This window comes from Populus euphratica, unplaced genomic scaffold (assembly GCF_000495115.2).
Source record: "Populus euphratica unplaced genomic scaffold, PopEup_1.0 scaffold1.1, whole genome shotgun sequence".
Taxonomy (NCBI): domain Eukaryota; kingdom Viridiplantae; phylum Streptophyta; class Magnoliopsida; order Malpighiales; family Salicaceae; genus Populus; species Populus euphratica.
In genome coordinates this window covers 3,396,766-3,413,861 of record NW_011499845.1, presented here as the reverse complement: position 1 = coordinate 3,413,861, position 17,096 = coordinate 3,396,766, and the positions used below count along the sequence as shown (strand labels likewise).

Genomic DNA, 17,096 nt, shown 5'->3' with positions numbered 1-17,096 from the left:
ATAAAATTACTATAGTTTTGTTATCTAAATAAAGAATTTGATAGGTTAACCTAAATTGATTTTTTTTTTGTATTTTTTTGTTTCATTGAATTTTTTTTTCAATTTAATTCATTAACACTAAGTCGATTAGAAATTAAATTATATAATTTATTTTGATTTATTTTATATGAGTTAACTCGGTTACATAACCTTAGTTATGAGTTTTGCAGGTTAATCTAAGTTTAATCGAGTTGTTTGTTTCTTAATTTTTTTTTATCAATTTTATCTTTCAGTACGAAACTTATGAGAAATTAAATTTTATAATTTATTTTGATTTATTTTTTAAGGGGTCTTAATCCCTTAATATGGGTTGTATATTTAATAAGTTAATCCAGATAAATCTAGCTTAATCTAATATGTTTTCATCTCAATATTAAAAAAATATTATCTTTAATTTAATTTAAATTTTTGATGATTACCTGGATTGTTTTTCAACTCATTAAGTTCACCGTGTTATATAAGATCAACCCCCACAAATAATTTTTTTTATATCAAAAAATATGTTAGCAATATCTAAATATTTTTTACATCAAAAAAATTGATTTAACTTGCAACGTAGTGCAAATAAAATAGTCTAGTTACTAACAATAAACTAAAAGAGGTGGTGTGGTGCCTCTATTATGCACCATCTTACAAAATATTATTCATTTCAATAATATATTTTTTCTTTGTCTTTGATTTTTTATTTTTCTAAATCTATTTTTTTTCTAATCTCATACTTTAATATTTGGTTTATGAAAAATTAAGCTTCATAATTTTATTGTGGTTTACTTTGTACACAATTAGCTCAGTCTTATAAACAGCGTCAAAAGTTTAACATTGTAAATTAATTAACTCGAGTTTTTTTTATCTTTTTTAATTGAATTTTTTTTCAACTTCATCTTTCAATATTAGTTGATCATGAATTAAGCTTCATAATTTATTTTGATTTACTTTTTAAGAAGTTATCTCGATCTCATGACTCGTATTACAAGTTTAGCGGATTAACTCAATTGACTCATTTTTTTTTTTATTTTTTTTAATTGATATTTTTTTTATTTTTATCATTTAACATTAGGTTGATTAAGAATCAGCCTTCATGATTTATTTATGTTTTCTTTTTGTGAAGTTATCCTAATTTTATTACTTTGGTCAAATGTTTTACAAGTTATTTTGTGTACACTTCTGTTGTTTTATTGTGTCTTGTTTTGATATGGATATTTTTTTAATTTTATTATTCAATAATGAATTTATTGAAAATTGAGTTCCATAACTTGTTTCGATGTGCTTTAGACAAGGTTATTACAGTCTCATGACTTTAATCACGGGTTTGACAGATTAGCCCTAATTAACTTGAGTCATTTTTTTATTACTTTTCATGAGATATTTTGATCTCATGATCCGGATTACAAGTTTGACAAGTCATCTCATGTCAATTTATTTTTTTCAGATTCATTTTTTAACACTAAATTGATCGATAATTGATCTTTACATGAGGTTATTATGGTTTCATGATTCAAATTAGGGATTTAAATAGATTAACTTGAGTTGACTCAAATTAATCAAATATATTATTATTTTAATTTAAAAAACATGGTTTTATTTTTGTAAGTCAAATTAAGTTTTTACTAGTATTTTAAAATATTTTTAAACTTATTAAATTAATGATGTCATATGAATGAATTTGTATATTGTTTAAAAAAAATGTTACAAAAATATTAGCAATTTACCTGTCCCGTGAACCACATCTAAATGTAAAATTTTTAAAGATTTATTATTATTATTATGATTATGATAACCACATACATACATTGTTTAGGAGAACCACAGACAGACATGGAGATTTTTTTTGGGAACAGGTTGATGTGATCATCCATTCCTTTCAGACAGCTCCAACATCATATCTGTTAACCAACAGCAACAACACGCTTCACTCTTCTGCTGCCTCCAAAGGCTTAGGCTCTGTTCAAACAATTTTCCTTCTTCATTTTAAGACTTTCTCCTTCTCCGACCCACTACGTTCCCCACGCGTGTATTCCTCGCGCGTCTATTTCTCTCTTTCTTTCATTTGCCCCCCTCACAAACAACAACAACAAGAAACATTTGTTAATTAGCATCTTGTTTGAAGTTATCTTACAGAACAGAGCAATTATTTAGGAACCTCAGAACACATTTGTTCTTCGTTACATCAGCAATGCAAATAAAATTTAATGATTTCAAGTGGATTGACCTTAAATATAAGAAGGAAATAAATTCTTTCATTAGGGAAATGAACGCTAGCTTAGTTCATGAAACCAAAAGGTTATAAAAGCTGTGTCACAATACTACTCCTGAAGGATCTTTACTTTTTTTTCTTTTTTCTTTTTTGGCTTCGTCTAGAAAAGATTAAGACGATCTTTTTTTATAAAAACACACACGTTGGGAATACTTGTTATTGAAAACGTGGCATTCATCTGCGTGATAAGTAGAATCGACAGAACCACAACTAATTACTAGCTTTTACCTTTTATTATTTGTATCAGAATATCAGTCCAGGTGGGAGAGATTCGGAACAACAATCACCGATGTATCTATAAAATGGCGTGCAATCAGAAACTATACATAGAATCGCTTGTTTTATCACAAGCCAACAACCCACGATTTTAAGGATGCTTCTGTCCTTTTGTTTCCAACACGTGCTTGTGCCTTGTGGCATAACAAACGCACCCAACCACCATTAATAAACATCCAGGCCTCCTAATTGACTAGCCAATCTTGGCCTGGAGATCTAGAAAATAATCTCTTAGTTCTCTATTTATTTCGCAGGGGTTGTTGCCGTGTATTGTTGTAGATGCGTGATGATGTTAAACCGGCAATAGCGTGGTGCTTCATAGACGCATAGTTTTTGAGAAACTTTATCCCTCCATGCATGAAAATCTCTCCTTGGAGGATACCCTATCCCCCAATTACTAGAAGAGCACAAGTATTTCTAGGCATTTCAAAAAACTTAATTACGATTGGCATGTTTCACTTTAAAAAATAAAAGGTTGAATTGTTTGAACATTCCTGAGGTAATCTATCCGAGGACTATTCAATAATTCAATGCGCATACACAGCTCAAGAATGCTGGTATACATCCTGGAAGAAATCACGCAATATTATTTATGAATAATACAAAGTTGGTTAACACCCAAAGACAGAATCAAGGGGACCTAGATTATGGGCTAAATGTACAAGGAGTCCCCAAAGGATCACAACAACTCAACCCCCAGCATCATAGAAACAAACTTTCTGCTTCCCTCTATAAACTATGAATTGACAAATGAAAGTCTCTTCCTGTAATTAGGTTAAAGGGTGGGATGGAGGATTACCTGCGGGGCATCTTTGCCGGCGGGGGCGTCTAGTTGTCTTCCCCCAGCCTGTTAGGTTTCTGTCCTCCAGTCCCACTTCAATATTATGAAGCTGCTGAATTAGTGGAGTGCAAGGTGGGCTTGCGGTCACTGGAGGTGAGGGGCTAACCAGCGAGCGCCGTCCCCCCCTTGCGCAACCATTTCTAGTAGAGTTCCTTCTTGTTAATCCTGAATGCCAAGGATGACCTGTGGCTCTCATCATCCCTCCAAATGTTTGAAGATCTTCTCTCACCTCGTGTCTCGAGAGTGAGGCAAGGCCAGGAAGAATGTCCCTCTGGAAGTCCCTCCGTTGCCTTCCTCTTCTTCCCTGGCCCCTTCGGGTTCGTGTCGGTACAGGAGTGGTTCCTGTATCTTCCAGTTTCAGGTTTTCAGGAACCAAAGGCTTGGGCATATAGTCTTCTTCCTTGGTCTCTGTCAATCTCAAAGTCATCAACTCAAAGTAATCAATTACTTCCCATGATGTCTCCAAATTACCATCACAATCTTTGGCTCTTGAAACAGCATCAAACTTGCTCTCTAGATCCTCTCCACAAGATGAAACTATCTCCACAAACCAATGAAGAGGGTCTGTCATAGAAGCTTCACGCAGATTGCAAGTGGCATCATCCAAATGATTCTGGCAACTAGTTGATGAAATGGCAACTATTGCCTTGGCTGCTATTCTGATAAGTTCATCGGTTGGGATTTCAACTCTGTGCTCTGTTGACTGTAAAGCCGCTTCATGTGCCTTTTCTTCTCTGGAAATGATATTCTCCTCAATCTCAGGAGCTGCAGGGGCTTCCAAATCTATTCCTACAACAATCTTTGCACTGAAGACTGGAACAGAAGGCATCAGAGAAGTTTCATCATCATTGATGCAAGAGTTCAAGTCAATCTGGCATCTGAAATTGGCAACTTTTGTAGCTGGTTCTTTTGCAACAACCACAATTTCTTCTGCAGTCTGTTGAGCCAAGTCAGGAACAGCTGGATCACAAGGTAAGTTTATATCAAATACCTTATTTTTCTTGCTATTTTCCACTTCTTCAGATAGCTGAGGAAGGGCCACAGAAGAAGAGGTGAAGCAAGAAGACTCATTCTTAGGAATATGAGGCTTTTCAAAAATTGGAAACCCAAGAATTTTTCTGCAGCTTGAGTCGCTACCTTGAATCACACTGGTCTCAACAACATTAGGACAAGAAGCCAAATTCATTTTCTGAACAGCTATTTGATTAGGAACCTTTCCAATTTCACTCTTATCTTGTAATTGGTTCAGAGAAGATAAGAAAGTCGATTCCCCCATATTTAAATCCATTCCCTTGGTGCCCTCATTCTTACAAGTACGCTTAGCTTTAAGCCAAGGCAAAGCTGCGAGATGATCCTCATGCTTTCTTTCTAAATCTATAACTTCAACACCTTGCTGGTGTGCCACCTTGTTTGATGAGCTGTTTGAAAGCACTGCATTCAAGTTCACATCTCTAGCCAGCTTCGAGTCCATACAACTTGGACTCTTGTAGAAGTTTGCTGAACTGTGATTGATGAAATGCCCAGATGCTCTATTGTTAGTACCAGCACAGTTCCAATACTCATACTTTCCTGAAGGAAGGTGAACTGATGGTTCCTTGGATCCTGATGAGGACCCATGGTAGAATCCATCTCGGTGGGGCATTTCACAAACAAAGCTTGGGTTAGATGTAGAATTTCTGTTATAATTCCATTGGTCTCCTAAAAACCCATGGCTCTGAGTTGATGACTGTGAGCTCCTACTCAAAGTTGCAGATGAATTCAAATACGGGTGCATTTGAACTGACATTGATTTCTGGCTTAAGCTAACAGCAGTCTTTTCCCAGGAGGGAACAGAGTGACGCCAGAACTTTCCCACATCAGGAGGAGGACCAATTGGATATGGACTGGGTATATGAGAAGCAACAACTGACTCTGAATAGTTACTATGGGAGATTTCATGATTTCTTTCAGAAAGTTCTAAACCACAAGCTGTTCTCTCTCTCAACAGATCAATCTTGCCTTGATCAGTTAGAACAAAGGTAGGAGATTCATGAGTTTTACTAAACAGAACTTGCATTGGCTGGGAAGAGGTAGGTTTTTCAGGAGAAGCAGACCTCAAATTATTTTTGCTGTGCCCTGCAAATTGAGACAGCAATATATGAGAATCAATAGAACCAAAGGAAACAATTGCAAGAACATTGCCAAAAATGCTAAATTCAAAAAGAAAAAAACCTCAGCAAACTTATAGTTTGCCTAACCAACTTGCCAGTGAGTAAAACCATTTTTCAAAAGATAGATCAGTCCATGACAAGCTTCTGGGGGGGGCTTCAGTTTCCAGAACTAAATATAAGGTTCTCTATCATTATCCCACATTTTTATTTGGTACGAGTTATGAAAACTTTACATGGAAAAAACAGCAAACACTTCCTAAAATATCTGTGCATGATATTCACTAGCTCCACCATAAACAAATAAACACAACTTACAATAATGAAAGTTGGTGTAATGAAGATTTTGAATGAAACCAAAGAACTAAATTGTAATTTTGTGAGGAAACCTTACCTGAGTCAAGTGTATGCGGAAACCAGCATTTTCCGTTGGCATTATGTTGTAAATGTGGACTATTGAGAGTCCCATTGTCACTCCTGTAATGGAAATTTGCTGAACTTTCCTTGTGAAAACCTAGAAGCTCTTGTTTTGGCTTAGAAGCTAGTTCATGTCCTTGGCTCACTGCTTGGGAGGAGGTGCAACCTAAAATATCAACATATGCAGAAGCATTTGCCTCCTCAACCTCGCTAGGCTTGTTCAAGTCACCCACGTTAACTGGGCTCCTCAAACATGACTCAGATCTTGATGCATCTCCTTGGCAATTATTCTTCCCACCATTGCCAAGAAAAAGATTTCTTTCATTCTGAGATGCAATTTTAGGATTCCCGTTGGACACATAACTTGAAATTCCAGATACATTTTCGTCCCTTAATTGTTCCCCTTCTTCAGTATCTAAGTATTCATCAGCTGGAAGCTGAAGATCGAACATCTTTCTTCTCACCTTTGATGGTCTGGACTCTAGAATCTCCACATCTTTTGAAGCTCCACCATTTTGAGATGGCAAGGGACTAGCTTGTGCCCTGCTTCCTTTCAATGAGCTCAAAGGAGAATGAATATCTTCAATGCCTGATGTGGATGGTCTGGCACATATTGAATTTGCCAATGGGAAACTAGGGGTATGCCATTTACGAGCATCTTCGGATGTAATCTGGGAAGCTAAAGGGCTAGATGAAAATGATGTCTCAACAGGCAATTGATTTTCAAGTAGTTCTTTCCTTTTAATTTCATCCATTAAGTCCCTCTGTATTCTGTATATACGGTGAAGTTCATGGAGCTGGATAACAGAGGGAAGAAAGAAAGTTTTAGGTTTGTAGCATACAAATGGAATACAGTTCACATCACTTGACTTAAAATGAAACGCACCTGTCTCTTAAATATGGCCTCATGCTCAAGCATTGTCTGCTTTACTACGTCCTTATCGTTCCCTGGATAAGCATCTGCAATGACCCTAGGCACGAGACCATTGTAATACTGCCCATTTGTAAAAGTTTTATCTCCATAGAACAGGGGCCAGCTACAACTGTTAGAATCCTCATTAAGATCCCTCATTGAGAAATATCCTGGGAAGTAACTTTCACACTGCACTTTTGTTCCCATTCCTGGCAAACAATCAAAAATAAGAAGCAAATGTGAAAAACATAACCATCAAAGAAACTATCATTTAGCAGCAGATATGCAAACTTTAACAGGAAAGATAATGGATTTTCTCTACAAATTTGCTATGGTAGACAAAAGGAAATGCTTTTCATTGACAAAGAGTCGACCTTTGACAATCATGGTGTTACAAATTCAATGATAATGTCATAATCAACCCAAAAATAAAAAGACCCGCATGTGCAACATGAATTTACAAGCTGTGGCCATTCATCAATTGTCATAGCACCATTAGTGTAAATACCTTAACATACACTGACATATCTAGAGAAAAAGGCATAGATCAATGTCCGCACTGTTTAATCAAGTTAAGTCCTTTTCTGATCAGCAGTAAGAAAAGCAAACGAAGGTTCTTTCAAAAAACAGCGAGGCAAGCAGGTTATTAGGCATCAAACACCACAGTTAAGGAAGGGCGAAGAGTTCAAAAAGTCTGCATACCACAGCCATCAAGAAAGTTATTTCCTAAAAGCAGGAACACTTGTCACAAATGACCATTAATTGACATATTTACCATAAAAAATGTCGTGAACACAATTACTAAGAAACAGTAGATTTGGCAGCCCCGAGCTACAGGGAAGGAACTGACATACTTAATGACAGGTGTGCTTACAGTCTTATATAAAGCATGCCACAGTTATTCACCTAACCCTGCTTTCCCAGGACTGAAAAACTACAGATAAATTTCTAAAGTAGGTTAGACAGAGTGAAACTTTTGCCACTTGTGATCTCTTGAAAATTACTATCTTCCCACAGTTCGAAAAAAACCATATAAAAGGGGAAAAAACTATAAGAGACTGCTTAGATAAGGAAAGAAAAAGAAAAGATACTTAATAAACCTCAAAACAATTATATTTAACTGCCAATAAATTGCACATGATCGCTGAATATGCAATGGTTGTCCATGATCACTCAAATTGCTCACACGCTAAATTCCCCAAACAATTAGGCAATTTCTACTATTTCATTTTGATTCAAGGATCAATGGAGATGGCCCAGGTATACAGTAAAAAGACCACCTACAAAACATGCAGTTATTTTCTCACAGATTATGTATGCAATGCCATAATCATACAGAAAGGTTAGAAGATGACCGCTAATGAGATGTTCTTTTCAACTGGGGTAAGTCACAAGCAGCTTAATTTCTGGCCTCAAATGTAAGAAGATGAAGTTGGCTTCCTAATAAGACATATACCACTCAAAGCCATGGAGAAAGCGCAAGCAGTAAACACCTGTTCTTGCCTTGCCAATTTTCTAATGATACAAATCATCACACAAGCATAAACACAGATGCAGAAGGGCCAAAGTTAGAAGAGACCAAGATACCATCAAGAGACCATGACTATACCTCTTAAAAAAGAATTCAATTTCAACTCGTTGACAGGTCTCCCTCTTCCCTCTAAAGCTAAAATGAATAGAAAGCATACAAATCCTTCTAGCCATTTGTACCGAAGATAGAATGTTCTGAGCTAATGCAGCTAAAAAAATTCATAAGCACGGAACATATAAAAGCAGGGTATGTAAAGTCCATCACCATAGACTCCAGATATCCAAATACCTGCATGGAAACCGAAATTCACAGAAATGGCTAGATTTAAGGAAAAACCTAAAATAACGTCATTTTAATAAGCCCTATTGATCAACAAGGAAAATTCAAGTATATTCACTTCAATTTACTATGATAAACATATAAAAGCCTAATTAGTCCGAAAAGGTAATACACCAGATCCCTCACTAATTCAATCTAAAATAACATTGCGTATCAGCAAATAGCAGCAACAGAATCTATCATACAAAATAGCAAACTAAACCATCAAATCAAATTACCCTTCAAAACAATCCAGAAACACCAGAAAACTATAAAAAAAAAAACAAACAAAATTCAGAGAAACATGCACACACACTGGGAGAAACACTCACAATAAAGGAAATGGAAAAGGTCATAATCTCAACAATTTATCAGACTAAAAATAAAATAATTATTAATTAAATCATGAAATAAATTAAAACCCAATTAACCAAGTCACCAAACAGTAAAAAACAATAAATCAAATTATACAGAAAGAAAGTGCAAAAAATAAATATTACCTCAGACCCACATCCTATTATCTCATCTCCTCAAGAATCCCCATAGATTCAATCATTCGACAGTTACCTCCACATCATGGACAAAATTCAAAGAGTGCAAGAGACTGACACTATCAAAACACACACCCAAAAAATAAGCTTAAAAAGAAACCAATAAAAAGTCACAATAACACGACAAATAAGAAAGTGGGTGTTGTTGCAACTCCATTAAAGAAGCTTAGATCTTCCCCAGACTGAACAAAAGAGAGAAGATTTCGATCTACTGGGCCACTCTCTCTCTCAACAACTAAAACAAATATAAAAGAAAGGAATGGGTTTTGAGAAAGAGAGAGATTGTATTTTTATTATTCTAGAGAGAGGGGTGAGGAGAGAGATCCCAGATAAGAAATCTTTACACAAACAAACGACCTTCTAATAACAGTGACATGAAATTTGTCAACATCCGGTCTCTTTTTATTCTCTGCGTTTTCTCTTCACTTCTCTCTAGCTCTCTCCCACTATACATTTCTGTTATTTTCCCATTTATAATATATTACTAGCAAGAAGTACTTGTTGTTGTTTTATTATATAGGTTTTTGAGGGGAAAATTTTAAATAAATGGAGAGCATTTCTGGATTCTCTCCACCTTCCTTGCTTTTGGTACAGATATTAAAAATATATTATTACGTTTGACAGAAAGCAAATAAATAAATAAATAAAATGCTACAGAGAAAACCCTGCACTGGCATTCCCTTGCAAAACCATCTTTGACAAAAACAACCTCGGATGTTACTTACCTTATCAGTGTATTGGAAGCTTAAAAATAAACTTAATCTATAGTGGTTGTTTGCTCCTTAATTAAGAGAAATTAGTTGGCTAATATATGCACTTATTTCCATTTAAACCAGTGTTTTATTGACTAATTCAGCACAAACGCGAAAAATGGACTGTGAGGAGGATTAGGTTTCTTCAGGTTTTGGGTCGGATAATTAGTACCCTTCCATTTAAGGTATATTTACAAGATTGAATTTTTTTATCCTCGACTGCTTGGTTTTGATTGGTTGATTCTTTCTGTTTCCGTATCCAGGAGAGAGAAAAGGGAAAGGAAATGCTAAAATTATGAGATTATCGTGCCTCGTTCAGCCCAGAAAAGAAAAAACAAGTATAAATAATTGAGATGATGAACACGTAACACGTGGCCTCTTTCAGCATCAACATCATCAGAGTACATACAATGGGCGCTCCAGTCAATTAGAATGTTTAGTGGATTAATAGAAAAATACCCTTTTTTTTTTGTTACTGCTGAGAAAAGTTAAAAGGTTGAGCCGTGTTATGATTTTATTACAACCACTGGGCATTAGAATAATGAAAGGTTAAAACCCCAAAAAAATAATAATAATAATAATAATGAAAGGTTAAAACCCCAAAAAAGAAAAACAGAAAAAGCTTGGGGGGTGAACAAAGAAAGAAACAGAGAGAGCCCTTTTTTTCTTTTTTCTTTTTTCTTTTTTCTTTTTTCTTTTTTGTTTTTTTCTTTTTTGTTTTTTTCTTTTTTGTTTTTTTCTTTTTTGTTTTTTTCTTTTTTGTTTTTTTCTTTTTTGTTTTTTTCTTTTTTGTCTTTGCGCACAGCATCCAGCTTTGAAGGGAAGGAGTAGACAGACTGTAGAGGGGTTTTCTATTTTTATTTTTTTTCGGATGGGAAGGAGTGGGTAATTATTTCCATTTTAAAAGCCTTGGAGAAATAAAACTATTGTGTGCTCACCTTTCAGACGAGGATGTGTCCTGTCGAGCTAAGTTAAGACTATGCAATTTTAAAATGGTTAGGACATTAAACTAAGGTTCCAGGGGTTGAACCGCGCTCTTTCAAAGTCCTCGTTCATTTTTTATTTTTTCAAGGCTAGATAAATTTATTCATTTTATCCAAGATGCAAGAAAAATAATATAAAAATTGAGTTTCAAGGTATTCAGACCAGTAGTGTTAGAGATCCCTGGGTAGGATCTGTTAGACAAATTGTTCACCCACACCTATGTTAGCGTGGAATAGTAACTCACGATCTTTTTTTCTTTTTTAATTATTTTGGTTCTTTAGTTTTTTTGCATTTCAATACTTCAGTATAATTTTTTTATGGTTAGTTCATTTGAAGTTGTATTTATTTATAATTTGACTTTACTATTTGTTTTGGATTCATAGCTTATGGAATCTCGAGATGATGGGAAAAGGAGATATTCGGTTGATGCTCAGTTTAAACTAGTTAAATGAGGGTATGTGAATTTTAAATGATTGAAGCTGTGGGGATTAAATTCAAACAGCATGAAAATATTTACCCCCTTTTTCTTTAAATAGTCAGGGATGTAATTGCATGGCCAAGTAAAAGATCAATCCTCATTTTTATGGTCACTTAATTTCTATTTTTTTCAATTCAATCCTTTTAAATTTAGTTTATCCATGGTTCTACTTAATAGTATCTTTTTGGTTGCTTAAAAATGGGGATCCTAGTGCATGCTTGATGCTCAATATTGCCAAAAAAAAATGTTTGGTTGTATTAATATATAGCAATCAATACTTGAAGGGCTAAATTTAAAAATAAAAACCAAAGCATGGACTAGGGTATACAGTCAAATAGATGGAGGCTGGGTGTGCTTTGCACGTGCCATCATAAGAAGGAAGTCTTGTCGCTCTAACAATGTGTGTGGCTTCCTTTAATGGCTTCTCATCGTCTTCTTTCGTTCTCACCTTAAAAATGCAATGCATGTCGATGTAGGAGACTTATAGAGGTTGATTTTCCTGTTAGTTTTCGTGTTATTCTCTTCAAAGTAGAAAGGGGTCTTGATATTGTTTTTGCATGTCAATTTTGATATTCACTTTTTTTATTATTATTTTAAAAAAAATTATTATTGATTTTTTTATTTTTCTCATTATCACTAAGTTTATAAAGAATCGAGTTTCATTATTTTTCATGATTTATCTTCTATGAATTGATCTCAATTTTAATCTCATGATTTGGATCATAATTTTGAGAAGTTAGATTAAAATGATTTTGCTTTTTTTTTCTTTGTTCTTTCTTAAAGTTAATTTTATTTTTAATTCCATTGCTTAACATTTGGTTTATGAGGGATCAAGTTTTGAGTTTTTTTTAATTATTTTACATGGAGTTGTTTTGATTTCATAGTCTAGTCCACGAATTTGATAAGTTAGCATAAATTGACATATTTTTAATAAAAATATTTTTTTTAATTTCAATTTTTAATATTAGACGAGTGGAGAACATTAGATTAAAATGATTTTGCTTTTTTTTTCTTTGTTCTTTCTTAAAGTTAATTTTATTTTTAATTCCATTGCTTAACATTTGGTTTATGAGGGATCAAGTTTTGAGTTTTTTTTAATTATCTTACATGGAGTTGTTTTGATTTCGTAGTCTAGTCCATGAATTTGATAAGTTAGTATAAACTGACATGTTTTTAATAAAAATATTTTTTTTAATTTTAATTTTTAATATTAGACGAGTGGAGAACATTACTCACCCACACCTATGGTATATAAATTGATTTTTTTTTATGCAGATAATTTCATTCTCACTACTTGAATGGTAAGTTTAGCTAGCTAAGGGTTGGGCTTCACTATTATTTTTATTTATTTTCTATCAAGTTACCATGATCTTATGATGATTTATATGAAAGATTTGTCAAATTAATATGGCTTGACTTTGTTTTTTTCATAAAAATATTTATTTTTTGATTTTATCCCTTAACAACAGGTTGGATAAGATCTTGCTTCATCATTTTTTAATTTGTTTTACACATGGTAGTCTAATTCTCATAACTCCAGTTGCAGGTTGACCTGAGTTAACCTATATCAAATTTTTTTATTAAAAAATATTTTTACATACCGTGATTTTATGATTTATATAAAAGATTTGTCAAATTAATATGAACTGACTTTGTTTTTTTCATAAAAATATTTATTTTTTAATTTTATCCCTTAACAACAGGTTGGATAAGATACTGCTTTATCATTTTTTAATTTGTTTTACATGTGGTAGTCTAATTCTCAGAACTCCAGTTGCAAGTTGACCTGAATTAATCTATATCAAGTTTTTTTTATTAAAAAATATTTTTACATACATGACTTATGAAGAATAAGTTTTTTTAATTTGTTTTGTTTTGTATTTTATAATGTTATCACGGTACTACTATACATGTATATAATTTAATGAGAGGGGTCAATGTCTTCTATTTTGATAATATGATGCATGGTGCTTCTCCATTGAAAATATATTAAAATTATGTTTTTTATATATAGTTTTTATTATTACTATTACCGATAGCAACGTATCTAAACTACTAAGAAACACCTATTCATATGAAAAGCAATTGAAAAAAATCCTTTAAAACATAGAAGCTAACTAAATGTCAAAACAGGAACACTAGATGAAAGTTATGTCGAGAAAATGCAGCGGGACATGTATGTTCTCGCTCACAGACACAGCTGGCGATGCTAGATTAGCAGGAGAGAGATTATTTTCTACCTCTACCGACTCCCCTGCCCTCCTTTTTTTAATGAAAATTCAACAAGGGGTCATGCTTGATATGCTGCCTATCAAAAATATGGCTTCTGCTGCAATCCTTTATTTCTTTTCCATTTTAGAAGAAGGAATTACCGCAGATTTGGCCATTTGTACATTGGCTATGATGAATGGCTGGAAATGCACTATCAATTACACTGCACGTTAACTATGTTAATTATGCTAATTAACTGAATTAATTATGTTACCAAAATACCTTTGAGATCTGACTAGGTGGTAAGCGGAGGATTGCTCCCCACGTTACCATCTCAAAATATGATTGGGGGAGGAAAAATTTTCTTGTGCATGTATCAATCTAGATATAAATTACCATCTCGAAATATGATTGAAGAAAGATTTGATATTGACAGGCAAAAATTCATCAGAAAGAACTACTATTAAGAAAAAAAAGTTAAGTCAACGAAACAATTTGGAATCCAATTAGTTATAGGAGATTAAAGAATAGATTTGAATAAGAAAAATCTATGTAAAAGTAAAAGATCCACGAAAATCTAGCCGCTGGAAAAAGAGAGAGGGAGAGATTTCTCTAATGAACATCCTGACGCCACCCAAGTTCTGCATCTCAGCCGTTCAGCCCACCTATCAGCCTTGAAAAAAACTTGATCACTGTGGGCTTTCAGTGAACGCCATTACTGACAAAGCTCAACCATTCTAAACCAGAAGGTGATCCAGTAAGTTAGTCATACAATTGAGGTGTTGATTGGCCGGAAACCGCTCTTGGGAAAAGCACCCCCACTGCAGTTTTTGCTGGAGTAAATTTTAGTTGCTATCTGTGAGTTATAACACAGCTTTCCCAGGAAAAAAAAAAAAAAACATAATACTCAAAACATGTAGTGCTATATTGCTGGGCTGCAGGTGCCCGCAAGCCGCCACCCCTGCACCATCGAGAACGATCAACCGGACCGCAACCACCACCATGAGGTGGATTCACAGCCCATATCCCTGACAAAAATTAAATATGAGAAACCCGACATTACATGGATATAAAAATAGTATTGCCCTAGATTTTGTTCCCGTGACATTCCATTGCTTATTTGGTTCTAATATAATATGGCCATGTTATCATGGGCGTTGTTAGTCAGAAAATGTTTCTAAGAACTCTGGGAAATATTAACGAGGGTTGGTCCCATAGGTTCATGTCTGTTTGAAAGATCACAGGCTACAACGTGTGGTGGAGATTTGGATCCCGTATTTGAAATATTTGGCCAAAATTCCTCCTCACCCGGTATTACTGGACAGGAATTTGTTCACACATTTGGGGATCTACTCTCTACGGATATCTCGCGGTACGGTGGGGGTGGTCGCCGGTCAAGTATGTTTCCATTCATTTATGTGTTTTAAATATTTTTTTTTAATTTTTTTTTAAAAAGAAATGCTTTTAATAATTTTAAATCATTTTAATATACATGGAAATAATTTTAAAAAATAAAAAATATTATTTTAATATATTTTCAAACAAAAACTACTAGAATAAATTTATTATATTTTAAAAATATTTTAAAAAAAATTTATAATTTTTTTATTTGTTTTAATTTAATTTTATATTTTTAAATTATTTTAATATATAATTATTAAAAATAATTTTAAAAAATTAAAAAAATATTATTTTAATATATTTTTAAATAAAAAATATTTTAAAAAATAACTAATGCTTTCCAATCACCCCATGAAAAACAAAACATCCCTATACGGGATATTATTTTTATATTCATAATCTGAACATCTGACCTCATTAAAGTGGTCCCTTGGTCGTACACTTCTATTGTCACTGTCATGGGAAAAATAAGTGAAGCTCTCTGTGAGCTCCAAACCAGGGGAAAGATTTGGCTGACTAAACGCTGTGAGGCCCACCTAATAGATCGCGATGACCCGTGTTTCACAACTATACGTTATTTTTTAAAGTGTTTTTTTTATATTAAAATAATATTTTTTTAAAAAAAAAAATATTTTTAAAATTAATATGTAAAAAATTTAAAATATATTAAAAAATGAATTTTTAATAAAAGAGTTAAAATTTTAAAAAACGTGAATACGGCCATGTTTCCAAACACTACATTAATTGACTTTTAGATTGGATGTTCTGTGATGGTTTGATTTATGGTCACGTTACCATGATTTTATTTCCCGCATACCCATTGGCTTACATGAAAGGACTGGTGTGGGGTCCAGCTATATATAGCATCCTAGCTCTGCATCAAATCAAGATGTCCTGTTAAGCCGAAAGTAAAATTTATTACAGTGCCAAAACTATCTCAGACAACATACCTATTTACCTGTGAGATTTCCCTCTTCTTATAGCCTCGTGTCCAAACATGATTTTTTAAAAGAAAATAAACTTGTCGGTTTGAAAATATTGAATATTTTTAAAAATAATTTTTATTTTTATTTTTATACCGATACAAACAAAACAAGCCAGCTCGCCGGGTTCAACTTTCTACCTGGGGATTAAAAAACCTTTTCCCTAGTCCTCGTAGTTTTATAACACAGCAAATTGATATTTGAAACAAATCCATGGCTCGGATTACTTTGATGTAATTTAACGAAATTGAATTGATTTATTAGCTCAAAAGCTTGAAGGCATTCTAACAGAAAAGTCGAATTGATGTGTCGAACCAAGACATCAAAGTCTCTTCGTCCTTTGATTACTCACCTCGACTCGTCGAGAGGCAGAAGAAAAATCGTAAAAAGCGAATGGATTGTTGCTGTGATTTCTCCGTAACTCGTCGATATAACAACTCGAGCATCGAATTTTTTAAATACGATCACATGAAATAACCTAGCATACACGTGGCGTATTTTTCAAGTGTCCCGTGTCGATAGTAAAAAACAATCGGGCATGATTTGGCTGTAGCAAGAAAGGCATCTGGTTCTTTACAGTTGTGGGTGCCTAATTTTATTTTTTAAAAAAGCTCTGATGGTTTTTAAAATATAATTATTATTAGTGAATAATATAAATTGTATATTAAAAATTTATTTAATAGTTTAAATTATTATATTAAAATAATTTTTTAATATAATATCATAATTTTAATGACCAAACAATCATTAATTTAAATATTATTATTTTTATTTAGACCAAACAATTATTAATTAAATATTATTATTTTTATTTATATGGTAAAAAAATCAAACACAAGATAATATGTAAAGGATTTGTGAGTAGAAGTTTTTGTTCCGTTGCCACTCACTTGTTTTCAGAAATAGCATCGTAGATTCACGGGCACTGGCTGTTTTACGGCGATTCAAATTCATTTAATTTTTTATTTTATTTTTTAAAAAAAAAGTCAATAATTTTTAT

General features: G+C 33.3%; 1 protein-coding gene across 1 annotated transcript; it reads right to left on the bottom strand.

Moving 5' to 3' along the window:
* Positions 1-3,092: 3,092 nt before the first annotated feature.
* On the bottom strand, positions 3,093-9,930 carry LOC105121218 (uncharacterized). The gene is made up of 4 exons (XM_011019780.1): positions 9,237-9,930; positions 6,861-7,096; positions 5,952-6,771; positions 3,093-5,525 (listed from the first exon to the last, which is right to left on the bottom strand). The coding sequence occupies exons 2-4, from the start codon at positions 7,092-7,094 to the stop codon at positions 3,340-3,342; spliced, it is 3,240 nt and encodes a 1,079-aa protein (XP_011018082.1). The 5' UTR covers positions 7,095-7,096; positions 9,237-9,930; the 3' UTR covers positions 3,093-3,339.
* Between the last annotated feature and the right edge of the window lie 7,166 nt (positions 9,931-17,096).

Excerpts from the sequence above, each read along its gene's own strand:
- LOC105121218 (XM_011019780.1), bottom strand. The coding sequence starts at position 7,094 with ATGGGAACAAAAGTGCAGTGTGAAAGTTACTTCCCAGGATATTTCTCA. Across the intron at positions 6,772-6,860 it reads AGGCCATATTTAAGAGACAG|CTCCATGAACTTCACCGTAT; the intron begins GTGCGTTTCATT and ends TCTGTTATCCAG. Across the intron at positions 5,526-5,951 it reads TCCGCATACACTTGACTCAG|GGCACAGCAAAAATAATTTG; the intron begins GTAAGGTTTCCT and ends CTCAATTTGCAG.